Source organism: Trichoplusia ni, chromosome 9 (assembly GCF_003590095.1).
Source record: "Trichoplusia ni isolate ovarian cell line Hi5 chromosome 9, tn1, whole genome shotgun sequence".
Lineage (NCBI taxonomy): Eukaryota > Metazoa > Arthropoda > Insecta > Lepidoptera > Noctuidae > Trichoplusia > Trichoplusia ni.
In genome coordinates this window covers 9173460-9190674 of record NC_039486.1, presented here as the reverse complement: position 1 = coordinate 9190674, position 17215 = coordinate 9173460, and the positions used below count along the sequence as shown (strand labels likewise).

Here is a 17215-nt window from a genome sequence, read left to right as displayed (position 1 = left end):
CCAATACAAAGAAGTCTGTACTATTACATAATTGTATACAATTAAAAATGTCAACACTAAAAAATGCTTCTAAATTAAGTAGTATTTAGTACAAGAACAAAATTTTAAGTAAATAAAAGACAACATAAACAGTCGTAACAAACAAATCCAGCCGAGGCGTGCTCATAATTTTAGTTTAAATACATATTCTTATTTAGCACCTAGTATTTAATTTAAACGTTTGATTTATGCGATAAAACCCCGTCATTTGGATGTTGGGCACGAAGGCCCTCGTAGAGCCTCATAAGGTATTATTAAAACATTTTCGTAATCTAGAATACTTGATACCTCATTTTGTACGTTTGCTTTGTAAATTGTTTAGCAGCATCTATTTTCATTGCCAAGTAGACTAACATAAACAAAACAGATTATGAATATAATACTCGATCTTTTAGTAAAAGCTTCTAACTCAACGTTATAATTTTATACTTGAAATATGCCTGCGTCTATGACCTCTTAGTAAGATTGTTGCCGTTTGAGGGGCAAAAACTGCATATGCGTCTCTTTTCTACAACACCAAGACCTGTTCCTGACCTAAAATTTAGATACACATTTGTTTTTTTTCAGGTTCACTATGCCTCCGTAACGTGCACGTAGTGGTGCCGGAGGCGGTGGAGCGAGGGTCTAAAGTGGAGATGAAGTGCCTCTATGACCTCGAGCAGGAGGTCCTATACTCCGTCAAATGGTACCGCGGGGACCGAGAGTTCTGTCGATACTCCCCGAGGGATGTACCCCCACTGAAGATATTCCGGATACCTGGTATCGAAGTTGACGTGAGTTTGCATTCAATTAACTCATGACCGTGTAATACAACCTTGTTGTTACCAACCTATTTTGGAAAAGGCGTGTCAAGTTTTTAACATAGTGTACATACTTCACCACAAATACGCACCAATTTGTATTTCTCATCTTCTACTTCATTGTAATCTAATAAATCATATTTTATAGCAGACGCAATATTCTTTGACCAGCCTCAATTTTATATCAAAAATGTATCATAAATGTGCATGAAATCGGCATAAAAAATTGACCGTATCTTTTCAAGACCACTTGTTCCTATACTTTATTGCTTTTTATACTTAAATGTATGCTTATAGTTAAATTTAAGCATATCTACACTAATATATAAAGCTGAAGAGTTTGTTTGTTTGAACGCGCTAATCTCAGGAACTGCAGGTCCAAATTGAAAAATTATTTTTGTGTTGAATAGACCATTCATCGAGGAAGGCTTTAGGCTATAAACCATCACGCTGCGACCAATAGGAGCGAAGATACAATGGAAAATGTGAAAAAAACAGGCCAGGGTATAAATCATAACTTATATTTTCTACCCACGGGGACGAAGTCGCGGGCAACAGCTAGTATATCAATATTATACAAGATAGAGGGTATTTTAGATAGACACACAATATGCAAATACCACCTATACTTAGGCGTTGAAGTTAAATGGTATTAGTTCTATTTTAGTTAGAAAGCTAATATATACTCTGAGAAACCTAATTATCAGAGTCGAGATACATTATTATTATGTATCTTCAATGAAACTCACAATTCTGAAAGGCTTTTCGTACACTTATGTTTAATTAGAATGTAACTGAATCAAATAGATGTACTTTGATTTCTTATTCAAGGCAATGTTTAAATCAGACACGAAAAAGAGTTCCTTAATGTCCTAAAAAAAACAATAATAAGGAGTTTAGTAGCCTGATCAAAAAAAAACTTTTTTTTATTATTTAAAATCAGTAAAATAATATGAAAAAAACGCAACAAAATCATTACCAAGTATTTGACCTTAATCAATAAACAGTTGAAAACACAAATCCTTGCTCCAATTTCCAAAAGTTAAAAGTTTTCACCAATTAAAGTTTCGTATTTAGGTACCGATAACTTGGCTTGATAAGCCTCTACGCCGGACTTTGATGGAGTTTGTTATAAGGTAACCCTTGAGTTCGTAACGCATACATGTACGGCTTTCTCTAACTTGGTATTATTTGACTTGTATTGTTATAGGTCTCCGTGACTCCCGACGAGACTTAATTTCGTTGGATTTATTTGAGAGCTCGCTTTCTTTAATTTTTCAAAGCAAGCCTGTTGTTAGGAAACCAAGGCGCCTTCTTTTCGGACAGCCGGTTTAGACACGTTAATTATAAAACTAATGACTCTAGGTGCTGCTCCAAAAGCAAGCAGGCATAAAGGGGTATAAAACAAACGATTGTTTTAGGTGAATGACCTATGTATCACTTTTACTTCTTTCACGAAATAAAGTAGACGTCAAATTGTTTAAAAATAAAAGTTATTTGATGTCGGCTTATTGTCTGGCATGAACTTTTACAAATGTTATTTTTGTAGCAAAAAGTTTTGGCATAGGCTAGCACAGGACCGTAGAAATTGGCACGAAAAAGGGGAGGCCTATGCCCAGCAGTGGGAGGATAAAGGCTGTGGATGATGATGATGATGATAGGTTTGATAGTTATACTTAAACCTAGAACTGAACATACAATTATTAAAACCAAATACTTAAAAATACCACTTGCACAGGCCATTATTATTATTTTAAGAAGAAAAGGAAATAAAACTTGAATCACTTAGAGGTTCGAGTTACAATATCAAATAATAACTTCATCTATTTACTCACGTGCATTCATCGGGTTGATGACTAGTTTTGGACCCGCAGCGGAGGGGTCACGAGTCGAACAGTTTGACCCGCTGCTGCGTCATATTTAGAACTGGTCCCGGTTGGGTCAGAAACAAGTCGGGCTATAGATATACGTGTGAGTAAAGCGGTATTAAATAAATAATTATGAGGCCGCCTCACAAAAGTAATGATAATAATAAAGCTATTCTATTTTATAACATCAAATATTCAGAAAATTAACTTACAAAAACAAAACTCCTCACTGACACAGCAGTTTTATATTTAAAACCAAGCTTATCAAAGAAGTTATTCAATTTATATTTCATGCAAAGACGTGCACACTAAGACAGTATAAAATATATATTTTAATATTCACTCCGTAATGGACGTGCCGTGAAAATATGTATTCAATTTTCAACACCAGTGCACTGCTAAGAAACTCGTATAACCTGCATAATTCAAGTAAAATTTAAATGAGTACCTATCTAGAATATCGACAGCCAACAGTGTTTTAAATTTCCTGTTTTTTATTTGCAATTGCTTCGTTAAACCTATAATTCCCTTTGTTTGCTCATTCCATGAGTCGAATTCGTAGTGGGCTTGAGGTTCCTTGAATTATATGCTAGCGGTTGCATGTATGCAGGTTTGATGTCAACGCAGGCACTACCTCACTTCTTCAATGTAATATATACCTTCTTCATTACCGAAATGTTTTTTTTCCGAAATCCCATTGACAAACAGTGAAAACTTATATTTTTAGGATCGGTATTCGCCAATCCGCAGTGACCTAACTTTGGTGCTTATTGCACAAACCTTCCCAGAGAGTCGTATATAGGCTGAAGTAAAAATATCATCAAGATGTCGAGTGCGAGTCGGGAGGCTCTATATGAATAGGCTAAAGATCGACAAATAGGTTAGGTTATAAATATTTTTTATTGCTACGACAATGAATGAGAAAGGGTGATTGATACTCACGGGTAAAGGACGAACGGACAGACATACGGACATACAGCGGACCGGCATCGGCATCGGCATTAGGGTCTCATTTGTACCATACAGAACCCCAAAAAGCGAATATTGAATTCCACAAGTATCGACAAACATGCCGTCTGTAATGCCGTAAATTGTTAAAATATCAGCATACATGTTTTGTTTCAGTTGAAAAATAATATTTCACATTGTACACAATGCATTGTTAAAGAGCAACGTACTTGTAACTGTGTCGTTCCAGGAACCTTTTACCGCATAATGCCAAACAATACGAATTAAATTAACAAAATGTTGGCCATACAACATTGGTAGCAAAATATTGGTAGTAGGTTGGACAATGTTATGTACAAATCCAATGTGTATGGATTCCTGACAAATATTTTGTTTTTGTCAATACGAATATACCTACATATTATTTGAATAAAATTAATGCATCATCGATGTATACAGTAGGTATGTAAGTTTTTGTTCATTTCAACTTCGTTATATATATTTTTTATAAAATATAGTCTCAATCCTAAAATAGTACTACGAGGCAAGACTACCTATTGTGTTGTTTAAGGACAATGCTCATGGAGTATGAAGAAAAATTCAAGTCAAGGGCGAGTCGGACTCGCGACACAGAAGATTCCGTAAAGAGGCTTTGCTTAACCTCGATCTTTATTTCTAGCATACTTTGTTATTGCGACAGCAAAAATATGGCATTTCTGAAAAATTTCATGTCCCTCATGGCTCTTGAAACACCGTCTGGTGATTGACAGAGAGAGGAGCCTCAGTAATAGGGTTCCGTTTTTACATAAATTGTAATTAAACCACATAAAGGGCCATTTGCAGCTAGTTGTAGGTCTTACAATAAATATATTTGGTACTGTTTCCACGTTTTAACGAAGGATTGAAAAAGACTGCATACCAATATCATTCTTTCCAGAATTGTCCTTTGTTGCTTATACTGTATGGGTACTATACTGGTATGTAAGATTAAAAATGTGTTAAGCCTTTTGGTCAAAGCTCGTTCGTATAACATGTAGCCATTTGTATAGACGTCATGCTACCTATGTTTATACCCAGCCGCGCAATGAAGGGAGTTGTATTCACAACACGAGACCCACCGCCTGACTGACACACACAATTCACTTGCCATGAAAATGAAATTTCCCCAGCCATTTCTCTTGTACTCCAACAGGACAAATTATAACAAGTATGAAATTAAGTTTTGTAACTTTCTTCGTCGGCTGTTCAAGCACTTGTTTTGAGTTTACAAACGCTCGTGAAGATGTAATTATAATTTTAAATAGAGCCATACATAACATTGTCGTGTAATGTAATTCATTACTTCCTATGCCGCGTTGTGAGACAGGTAATTTTTTCACGAAATCGCAACGCAATTTTACGAGATTACTGCTATATTACAACCGTAACGACTTAACGCAATTTTAATACGATCAATCCGTGTCGTATAAATTAAATATTCACTCAAAATAAAATGGTGCTTCCAAATCGATTTTACCCCCGAATATGCCAATACTTTACAGATTTATCGCATGAATTATAATTTAAAAACTTTGCTGTTTTATACCAAAACATAGTAGGTATACTTTAGTTTTCGTGCTCGAACATAATCTGACGATCTTGGTAATGCTGAAATGGTCTCATAAATTAAGAAAAAATATAGACACCATTTTATTTCCAGTAAAAAAAAAATATAATTTGTTTCAGTCGTTAGGTTTGGGTAACGTGACTTAGCACAAATTCAACATTACGTTGGTACTGTAGTCAGCATTTAAATACATCATGTCTGCATAATTGCGTGTACGTAACGCCGCGGTATGATAACGGAGCAGACATTTATAAATTTTATCGCCGCTTAACACGTCAAGAAAATTCTCGCGTTACCGTAATTAGGGGTTCAATTGTTTTTATCGAGTGTATAGTGAGCAGCTAACTACGCTGGTCATTATTGTCTTTATCTGTTTACGCTGGCCATGGAGGTTCATATCCGATTGTTATGCCAACTGTATTCGAGTCAACTCATTTTATGTCCGCGCGGGCCACTTAAATTTTATCGCAGGGCCGCAACATGGCTTCATTACTGAAAACTGTCTGGCATCCTCATTAATGTCCATAATACTTACGTTTTGTACGTCCATTAATAAAGTTTTTATCGTATAAGGCTATCGTTCGCCAAGGGATCGGTTCGACGACTGACGATTATTTATCTAAGGGATAACGAGCGAGGCCTTTTACTTCAGCGATAATTGTAGATATTTTTTTCTCTCGTAAAATATTTTCAGTCCATAATAAAGATCAACTTAGTAGAATGTTATAACAACCGTACGGATTACAGTACGAAATACACGGAGACTATAAGATAACGCAACATTCAGTTGCGCGGGTGAGTCTGACTTATAACTTTTTTCTAAAAGTGGTATATCAATGTTGCAATACTCCTATTACTTTATTATTCACAATTTATTATTTTTACACTGTCAAACTTGAAGGAATGTAGAATATTGAATTTGTCTAGTCATCGCCGATAAAATACAATAGACATTTGCAATCAAATTTATTGTTTGATTAATTGAACGCAACCTGCACAAGTAATTAAGGCGATTTCAATTTTATCGCGATTACAATGCATTACGTTGTTGCTAATATATTGATGTGTTGAAACACATTGTTCAATATTAATTAAGTATTTCATGTGCCTATGATTTGGGTTCGGTTGCTGGTTTTTTTTTATCTACTGGTACGATAATAGTTTTATCTTTAATCTAATATATAAAATACGTACTTTTAACGTACACTAGTACTTACCTGCATTCAACATAAGGATAGGATGACGTAATTTTAGCGCACAAGGGGTGGATTGATAAATCATTAATATATTGCCGTTATCTTAATTATGTTTTAAGTACAAGCACAATATTTTCCCCTAGTTGCCTCATAGCCAAATTGATATGCCTTTTCTTAAAAAACGCGTCAAACATTCAATTAACTGGCACAAATACACCCAGACCTCAACAAGCATTTTTGGGTCCCTTAAAAAACTACGACAGTTACCACGCCCGAGTACTCATATGATTTATAAGTACAATTATCAATGAATAAGCACTTCGTTTCTATAATTACCCAGTCCATATCTCGGGGATACCATACAAGTATCATTACATTTTATTAAGCTTCCATAAAGCCTTTTGCGGAAGACACGCACGTACCATGACATGCTACGTAACGTGAGTGGATGCTGATGGGAATCCGGACAGATTTTTTCCTTACATAGATACACACATAGTCACCAAGCATACGGTACAAAAATATTAAGGTATAGTTTTCAAATATTTTTGGTCCTTTTTCCCAAGGGTTAAAAATGGAACCTTATTACTCTTTCTGTCTCTTTCTACGTCTGCGAATCCGTTTGTTACTATTACTTTTTTGCTGTATTAGCCGTAAACCGTAATAGCTAAAACAACAAGTAATAAACATCAAGCAACCTTGCTAGGGCCATACATTTTACGGCTGACTAATTTTTGTTTTTAAATATAATTTTCCATGTGTAACTAAAAGTTTTGAGATTTAAATTCGCACTTGTTCGGTTTTTTACTTAATCCAAGCAATTTATCTCTTGTTTACACTATGATGTTTTTAATACATCGCGTGTCTCATTTGCGGTACAAACATTTTACGAAGTCATAGTTGCCGGAATAACATTTTATCAAAATATATCTGCCTTTTGAAGTTTAGTTGTACCTCACAAGCGGCATGCAAGCAAGCATGTAGAGTCAAACAAGTGAGTGAGCAGCAAGCATTGTGTCCGTCAGGGCTCCAGCGCTTCGCAGTTCGGGTGGTCCCGCGCGAGCTTGTCGTAGCAGATTGTCGCATTGTTCTACAATCCGCACCTGCGCGGTCTAAAACTACACAATAGGATTGCAGGCAAGATCGAGTGAATCAGACAATACTGAGTTTTTTTTTCGTAACGATGTTGTAAAGAAAAACGAAGAACAGTATCTGTGATGAAACATCATAAGAACAACCCAACCGAGTGCAATGGTTTGCCTTAAGATGTAATTTTTATTCCACTGTAAAATATAGATGAAAAAATTGCTTCTGCCAGTAGCAAAAAGTGATATAGTTTTTTGGCAAAACACAATTGTGAGTATTTACAAACAGCTTCTATAATGGTAACAATATATTGGGGAATCATTCATACATCTCTTTTATTACCTACTGTTTGAATGACTCATCTTTGATACTAACTCAAAATTTCAAAAAAAGTTCGGTACTATGTCGTTTTAGAATAGACAATAGCTTGTTTACTGGAAATGGAAGCGGAACGCTTTGCACCTCCAATCATACATCAATAATAGACACAAAAGGTCAAATACAACGGCTCGGGATGTACGGGATATTCTAGAGGTACAGCTCACCAGTCGAATGATATCAACAATCGATAACATTCAACCCCAAGATCTGGGTCTAAATAAATCATAGTGCAATCTACTTGCATGCCGAGTGGTACCATTATGATTACTCCGAGGACCATTTGCCAAATGATACGATAACCTCATGTGGATACTTGAGTCTGCATGGGATTGCGCATTCTATATTTAGTAGCTGACAGTTCATTATAAAATGAAATGTAAATCATAGAGTATCTTGCTATATTTTGGACAATTTCGCGTTTCGGTTTCAGTGTTCCATGATTTATTATGTCGCAATTATAACTAGATACTTTAGAGTAATAAATATAGAAGGCGACAAGAGATCAAGAGAGGATATTGTATAAATTTTCAACAAATAGTTAAATGTTACAATAATTGAATAAGTAAAGGAGAGACTAAATTAAAATCAAACGGTCGCGTCGGGCAAAAAAAATATTGTTTTAAATAAACCAGATGGTTTTTTACATTTTTACCCTTCATAACTTCGTAAGGATGCCCGTCTCCTTATCTTCAACTACACATATTATTACATCGCATGACAAAACATCGGAAAAAAGATTTTCATTCGAACCGAATGACCTACATCAATTTGTATAGATAGGATGTTCCTAGAGATGTTTTTAGACATCTATTGAACCATTTTGACGACCTACTGCTGTTGACAATCAGACCGGCCCCATCGAGTCTCCATTGAAACATGATATCCATTCGCTTTGTTTGGTTATTTCAGTATCGAAACGCATTGTCTACATTGACTTCCAGTGTCTATTGACAAAAGCTTATTTGAGAACGATAAGCTGATCGGGAAAATTGAATAATGCCCGTTAATGTTAGGTACGTACCGACGTGAAAAATGGTGAAGTGATAAGAGAAAATGTTCATTGAATTTGATCTATATTCTTCCGCGCGAAAACCATTGTAAGAATGGTTCAGAAAGATAAATTCATAAATTGTATTATTTTAAAACCAATACCTGCAACTTCTTTGTGGTCTACTTATTTATGTAATCTTGTTGAAGATTTTACCTCATAAATGTTTGAAAAGTATCCGTAGGTATACTATATACGCAGAATACCGTTCCCTTGTGGAAATACAGGTAGCCACTGATTATTTAATAAGCATAAGCTTTCGTACTTTCCACCTGTTTTGATATGGCGCAATGAACCGTGAAATACCGCATAAATTTATTTACCATTTCTTTGGTTTCCTTGGCATAATGTATGACGAAACCCTGACTGTACCATATAAACTCAAGAAATACGCTGTTTTAGTTCCCACAACCTTAAACGACGTTGTCTTACATCTTGGTCAAATAGCAGTAAGTACAAATATCTTATTAAAGGAATTGTTAACCCCCGGTACAAAAAGAGCGGTTTTATAAGTTTGACGCGGTAGCCTGTCTGAGGCATCATACTTGTAGCTCCTGAAGGGGTTGAGCGATTTCAATTTAGTTTGTTCTAAAGGAAATCATGTGCGAGTGTTCTTACACATTTTTGGTAACATCGGACTACCCATTTAAAAGCTGAGGGGAGTGAAAGTTCTTAATGTCGGGGTTTATTAATACATGTCTTTTGTACTAAGTTTTATATATGTTAGCTACATTTCCTAACATATTTCGTATTTATAGAGCACAACATTATTTCTTCAGAAGCCATTATAGCTACTATAACAAATTTGAATTTTGTAAAAAAAATCGGGCATTAAGGATTCTCCGAAACCACTTACAAATTTCCAACGATATAGCACGAAGCTTGAACCAGCCGGCGTATCAGTAATAATGATCTACTAAGTTACTAAGTATAGTGATGTTGAATTATGGAGCCGACGATTAAATGCGTGGCACCATATGCAAGCGTTTAACGCGAGGCACGCAGTTGCCGTAATTTGTGAAAGTAGGCAACAATGGCTAAGCCAACAGTATCGCCAGCGTTCACAATCATAATGTAACAGGGTTGCCAGCTCTTCCAAACTCTTTCCTCCCGTCCTGGTTTTTTGTTTCTTTTAAAATCAGTAGTTTTTTAGTAACTTACTCGGTAGTGAATAACCCCGAATTGTTTTTCTTGTAAATGCGTTCAAAGTTTTTGTTCCAAAGAGTTTTAAATTCAAGCTAAATCTCGTTTAGTTCAGATAAATCGTGCTGACTGTATATTTAAGGGAAAGCCGAGAAAGTCTTGGACTTTTTTGTTTCATTCAAATACTGGAACTTAAACACCTAAAAGGCTCACGCAACATTTAAATAATGTATTATGTATCTAGAGTTTTTTTTCTTTCAGGAACTCATTAGATACCGGTTTATTGATATCTTTTTAATTCCTTATGTGTATTTGTCTCACATACTCTTTTAGTTTCATAAAAAAATTGAAACCATCGTGAATATCAGTGTTATTTGTAGATGTTTTGTTAAACAAATGTCAAAACTCTCAAAAACACATGTAAATCATACGTCCTCAAAACAGAAATGTGCTACACCATTTTAAATGCGCATTTGCATTAATACTACTAATGACAGCAACCACAATGTGCCGGTCTATATATTTAAGTAAGGCTCCAGACACACAAAAGTGAACACGCCTTTATAAGCCGTCTCGCCTGTTCATCACGCCATTCAAACCCGTTCGTTTTGAAAGCCCACTTAGCGTGAGTATTTTATGTTTAAATATTTTAAACTCCTTTCAAGTGGTCTGCTGTCTGAGAGTCATGATTATGATAAACAACGATCGTCGATGATAAGAGCATCTTATGAATAAATTCGTCACGTAAGGCAGGTTATACATTAGCGACAAAACGACAAAGCGACAGTGCACTAGGAAAAACTTTCATGAAACAGATTCATATTTATGTATTTAATAAAGAATTACTCACGCGTATTTATTGGACTAGCCCGACTGGTTTCGGACGGAACTACACGTCCTTACAACAACGTCCTGACTGGAACAATAAGAAGAACTACGCGAGAGTAGACCGTTATAAAAAATAATTTATAGAATCATCTCTGGTCAAAGAACACTTTATTATTACAATAACTTTGATTATTATAATAATAAAGTGTTCTTTGACCATGAGTGTAGTAATATTTTTAACGTTATTTTCGTCATCAAAATCATCATATCGCGAAGCTTCCTAAAGCATTAGCTATAGGTACTATTGTACCGCTCTAGTGTGTAACCAGTTTAACAAGTAACAGAATTAGGTGTAATCCAATACGTTAAGAACATAAAACGAAATTAAATTTTGTATTCAGAATACATTGCCAAAAGAAAAAGTCTTATTGGATAGGGCATTTGGATTTGCAAAATGATGTTTATAAAAACAGAGAATTTAAATCTTTTTGTAATACTATACATTCATGTTTTCGTTAACTAAGTGCGCTAAAAGGATAACTTTGATACGAGAATTATCTGCAAAATTAAAAAAAGAGCTTGGTAGGCACTTTAATTTATAAACAAGACAAATCTTTTTTTTCGAATTGAAAGACTTACTTTTAATTATAAAGTCATACATGAAAATCACTAAAGAACTAGGACAAACAATCATTTCGGCCTATAGAAGTCCTCGGCTGGTCATGGGCCTCCCCCAATTACAGCCACAACACCCGGTCTTTCGCTTTCCGAAATAATCTAGATATATTACACTGATGCAATAACTTTAAAATACATCCAAATTTGTCGATAGATATCGTGGGTTCGTGGATAACACAAACGTCTTCCTACGCGGTAATCGAACCCACGACTCGTCGCGCGGTTCGGTGTAGAGCGTAAAGCGCTTTAAGCTTTCAAGAAACATTAAACATAGTCTATTTAAAAACAACTTTTAAAATATAAATTTCAACAAATAGGTACAATAAAAACTCTTTTGAGAAGTATTCTCAACTCCAATAGTAACTTCGAAAGCAATTACAATAACTTACTGGTACATGCCACATGGGATAAGGTCACGAAACTAAATTGCTTCCTTAGAGATCTATTAGATACTACTATATGTCTCTTTTTAAACGAAATTGCAATTGCTGGAGATAACTACAAAATGCAATTTTTGACCACTATTTCCTTTTGGATAGAGTTCAGTATTGCCTGCTAATAGAAGTTTTTTTTAATCGTGTAATTAAAAAACTTAAAGTATATTTTATCAACTAGCTGTTAGCCGCGACTTCGTCCGCGTGGTTAGATAATATTAGTTATGATTTATATTTGCCCTGTTTTTTTCCACATTTTCCATTGTATCTTCGCTCCTATTAGTCACAGCGGAATGGTATATAGCCTAAAACTTTCCTCGATGAATGGTCTATTCAATACAAAATAATATTTTTTTCAGTTTGATCCAATAGTTCCTGAGATTAGCGCGTTCAAACAAACCAACTCTTCAGTTTTATATATTAGTATAGATAAGCAGATTGACCTGAATTTTTATAAGCACGTTCAGTTTGGTTGACAGTCCTTGGTAAACTGATAAACGTAATGAAAGATTTTCAGTAAGAATTTACATGTTCTATTTTCAGCAGACTTGCTTTTTTTAGTTTTTTTTCTTTTGACGTACTTCGTAATTAAATTCCTTTCACGAAAGTTATTTAGTATATTCATCCTAGCTGCGAGTGAAAATAATAATATAAAAATTGCGATTTTACCTTTTTGAATACCTAAAAAAAAAACAATTTATTTATATAATAACTTTCCTTTTTTCTGTATCAATACGAATTAGATCGTCAAATCTTTAATTAGAATGTTGTAAAGTACATTTAAAATTGTGTTTTCTGTTTTGGGATGTTTGTTAAACGTGGCCAGTTTACTTATTGGTCTTTATTCAGTCTGAATTAGGCAAAATGGAATTAATTATAATAATTTTAACCCCCAACGACGGCATTGCTAAACAACACGAAAGCTTTTTAAAACAATATGAATATAAAATTTTCATGACATGGGGACCAGGCGCACGAGTTCTTTATAAAGAACTCGCAAAGCGTTTGGTCGACTCTACCCATGATCAGAAGGCTGGTCTCCAAAGAATTAGCATTGCAATACAACGCGGACGCTTTTTGACGCTTTGTAAATTATGAATATTTTTCATTTTGTATTGATTTGAGGTATTTTATTTCGTCAAGTGTAATAAACAGAGCTTACATTAGTTTAGTTATCAAATAAATATTATTGCTTAAATTCCAACTATTCAAATTTTGAAATGTAAATTATATCTTCGAATATGAAGTCGTACATGACAACCAAATCAAGACCTGTACCATGAGTTTTCGAAGCGAGATTTAAGCGATTGTGTAAGTGATACAGCGCTCTGAAACTGGCATAGCGTTGTCTTCGATAGAGGCAAAAGCCCCGAATGAAGCGCCCACATAACTTATGAAACATTCTGAGAATTCTCTTTCAGACCAAGAATTGCGTCTATGAATTGCTTTTACTATGAATATTTATTAACCTTCAATATAAACTGAAACCATATTATAAAGTTCTTCATAAAATATATTAAGATAGTAATGTAAATATGTACCTTACATAAATTTAATACACAAGGTCGGTGTTGAATCGTTGTATGTAGGTAGTGAGTACTTACAGTTTTAGTTTATTATCGACCAGTAAGTGATCATAGCGCCTTGGATGTCTTTAAAACGCTACTGAAGGAGTGACTGAAACTGGCTACACAAAAATTAGGCTACATAAAACGTGTAATTTAGAAGACGAAAAAAAATTGTGTGTGCCTTCTAGCTACCTAGCTTCAAATTTATTTGTCACCTACTTATGTTCTTGTGGCTACTCTTCATGCAGATTTGATATTCAAGAGTATTGTATTAAATAGGTAATTGGATTAAGGTTTAGAAAGGCAGTCGTGACGTGTAAAACACGCTTTATTCAGTAAGACTGGAAGCTGGCCTCAACTTTTGATTATTATGTAGTTGCGGTGCCGGTGGTGTTACAAGTTTATGATCCCAACTACCGTTCTGGTATTTCGGTTACAGCGACAAAACAAAATACAGCCTGTCAACAGACGGACGAATAGACAATCGTACTTCATTAAAAGGGTTCTGTTATTACCCTTCCGGTAAAGACATTTAAGTTTCATTATTGCTGAAAATCATAAAATAGAAGACGTTTATCTTTTTAAATTGTTTCCCAGTTTCCAGCATTCTAAAAGCAAAAGGACTAAGCAACCGCTTATTCTATAGAGACCGCCATGAAATGCAAAGTACATTACAGTGGAAAAGCGTGCTCGCGGTTTCCTGTAGCCCGCAAAATCCGTGCATGGATTTGTTACATTAATTATTAACAGCTTGCGTTTCTAACTCTAAATAGGAATTGGGTAATATTTTGTTTCTAATATTTGTAATTATATTTTGTATCTTAGAAGAGGATCCAATAGACGTTGCCCGTAAATTTAAACGTCCTGAGCATACAAACAGAAACATTCAAATCGGTATAGCCGTTTAGGAGTTTACACATACATACGTGCATTAGAATAATAATTAATTTCATATCTCCAATGCTGGGCCACAGAAATAAAAAATACTAAGTCGGGGTTTTATTTGGCAGCAGAAAAATAACATTTACGGAAACCAACTACGTGTATTTTATTTAACGGAAAATGGCCTTATTTATTATCCATCATTAAAAATGAAAATTTACTTACCCCACTTTCTTCTTTGATACCACGCTCATAATTAGTCGGTGCCAATTAAAAAAGGTCTATCGGACATCGCAACATCTACATCCGGATAAAAGCTTTAATCTGTTCCGGATCTGACGCTGGGCACGACTATTAGTCACGTTTCCCCGGACACAAACGGCGTTTTCCTCAACTAACATAATCATCTGACAAGCTGAATTTTGTCAGTTTCCTTGTACATTGTGTTGATTTAGAAGTACAGTCAGCGAGAACAAATTGTAGAGGCAATCATATTTATAAAGGGCATGTAAAACGTTGCTTCAGTGAGTAGAAAACAGGTTTTTTTAAGTAATAAAAGTTAATTGCTATTTTATATATGACACGTTATATATCCTTTTCATAAATTTTTTAAGTTATATTAATCGATTTCTTCATTCGTTTAAATCATCAATCATTACAATCGCTGTCAACTCCACGTAGAAAACACAAGAGATACTTATAAAACTTGTTTTGTGCCAGTGTATTGAGTCCTTTATAACCCGCTAAACGAAATACAGGTACGTATTTATTCATAAACGCCCTGAGTAAACTTAATTTAGTTATCAACTGAGGTACAATTTTACATATTACTTAATTAGAACGAAGGTTAATTATGAATACTACAGCTACTACTGCTCTATGAATTACTTAGGCAATAAACAGAAACTTTATTTAATGTTACCAAGCTTCTCGACTATGCTTACATAAAATAGTAGCCTATAAATGACCTAGTGCTATGCGCGTCCTCTTCCCATCGCATATAAACCGGATCGGTCGTAGAGGTGGTTTGCAGTTTCAGATTCTAATATTAAGATACCAGATTTGAACACGATAATTTCCTTCACCGTATGTCAAAGATGAGAAACGACATAAAATTAAAGGCACAAAAAAAAAAAAAAACAACGCCGTAATGATACTTAAATACGTCGAAGATCGAACCAGCATCGTCCTATATTAAGAAAAAATATGATTTTCATACTAGCCACAAAATAAATAACGCTGGTTTTAGGGCATTTAAGAATCTAAAAAAAGTGATTTTTTGTGTTCACATTTCAGAAATAAAACAAGACAATAGCTACAATGTCACTGCCATTTCTTTTACATTAGCTCAGCCGTCAGATCCGAGTCAATCCGTATAAGAAAAACGACTTGTACGTTCAAATATTGAGGCCAAGTGCTGAGAAACGATTAAGGTTTTAAAAGAAGGTTCGCTAGCTGCTAGTTTTTAGGCTCCATTAATAAAGTTCCACGTTTTCGATCAAAATTTTAGTATCTTAGTTAATAATGAAGGCGACTTTGATTGCTACATTACTGGCTTTAACAATTATACATAATATATTTACCACCCCGTCCCTTGAATTTGATATCTGTCTCGAATTCAGCTTTATCCGGCTTACTATTGCGCAGTTATTTGGCCTTAGCTATTTACCTAATTGCCTATTGTTATTCCAAATTGAATATGGATGTCCTGAATACATATTCAAGTTTCTATTCGCATTGTGACTTGTTTTGTTCTTCGATTAGTGAAGACGAAAATCAAGTGGCAATTGCAAGTTATTGGATTACTGTAATGGTTAATTACGAGACCATTGATAGCATTATGAGGATATTTTTTTCAAAATTCCTGCCTATAAATATCTTTTTGCTGGGCACAGGCGTCTTTCCATATATGAGGAATGTTTAAGCATTGATCTGCAGGCTGGCGATTTTACATTCCAATATTTGAAATCCAGGTGCTTTCACGATTTTCCATAAAGGTTCACTTTGCCTCTGTTGGGAGCGAACCTGCAACTCTTGTATGCAAAACCATTCGTCGTATCTTAGGATGTATTAGTTACCCAACCAGCTAGACTGTTACAAGCTTCAGTGAGACACAGCAGGGGCCCTAGTTCCACACTTAACAGATTTCTATGAATATTTTAATGAAAACTCTGAACATGTGAATAAGAGTTTTAAATTAGTTTTCATCGCAATTTATTTCAAGAACAAATGGTTCAAATGCAATCGACATTAATCAGAGTAAGACCTTCAGTTTCTACGGCAGAACGGGCAGATATAAAAACTGTTTTTGTAGTACGGTAGATAAAGGCGCATCATTTTAAAATATTTTGATTTGGAAAATGCATTTGCATTTTGTATTTCAATAATTATTCGTGTTTTGTTTTAAAATCTGTTTTCATAATGATTTCGTGCACTATTGTTGATAGTCCTGAATAAGATACTAGCATAAATATACTTTATAATAATTGAGATTCATATTTTTTCTAGATTGGAACATGTACTTTATTGTCCCTGCCTCTCTTTAACCCGAATATGTTTGTTTTGCTAAAAGTGTTATCAGAGTTCGAATGCATCGTTAATAGAATAGTTACGTATATAAATATAAAATTTCTTGGGCCTTTGTAAATGACAGCCGGTCGACGACGAAACTTTTTCGCACCTAAATAGTACCCTAAATTAACTTTCCTCT

At 34.7% G+C, this 17215-nt stretch overlaps 1 protein-coding gene across 1 annotated transcript in view; it reads left to right on the top strand.

The window, feature by feature from the left end:
* Positions 1-440: 440 nt before the first annotated feature.
* The window catches only part of LOC113497349, a 90547-nt gene continuing 73772 nt past the window's right edge, over positions 441-17215 (top strand). Inside the window, exon 1 of the mRNA XM_026876876.1 lies at positions 441-812. Coding sequence (XP_026732677.1) covers positions 675-812 — 138 coding nt within the window. The 5' untranslated portion in view covers positions 441-674. The remainder of the gene's footprint in view (positions 813-17215) is intronic.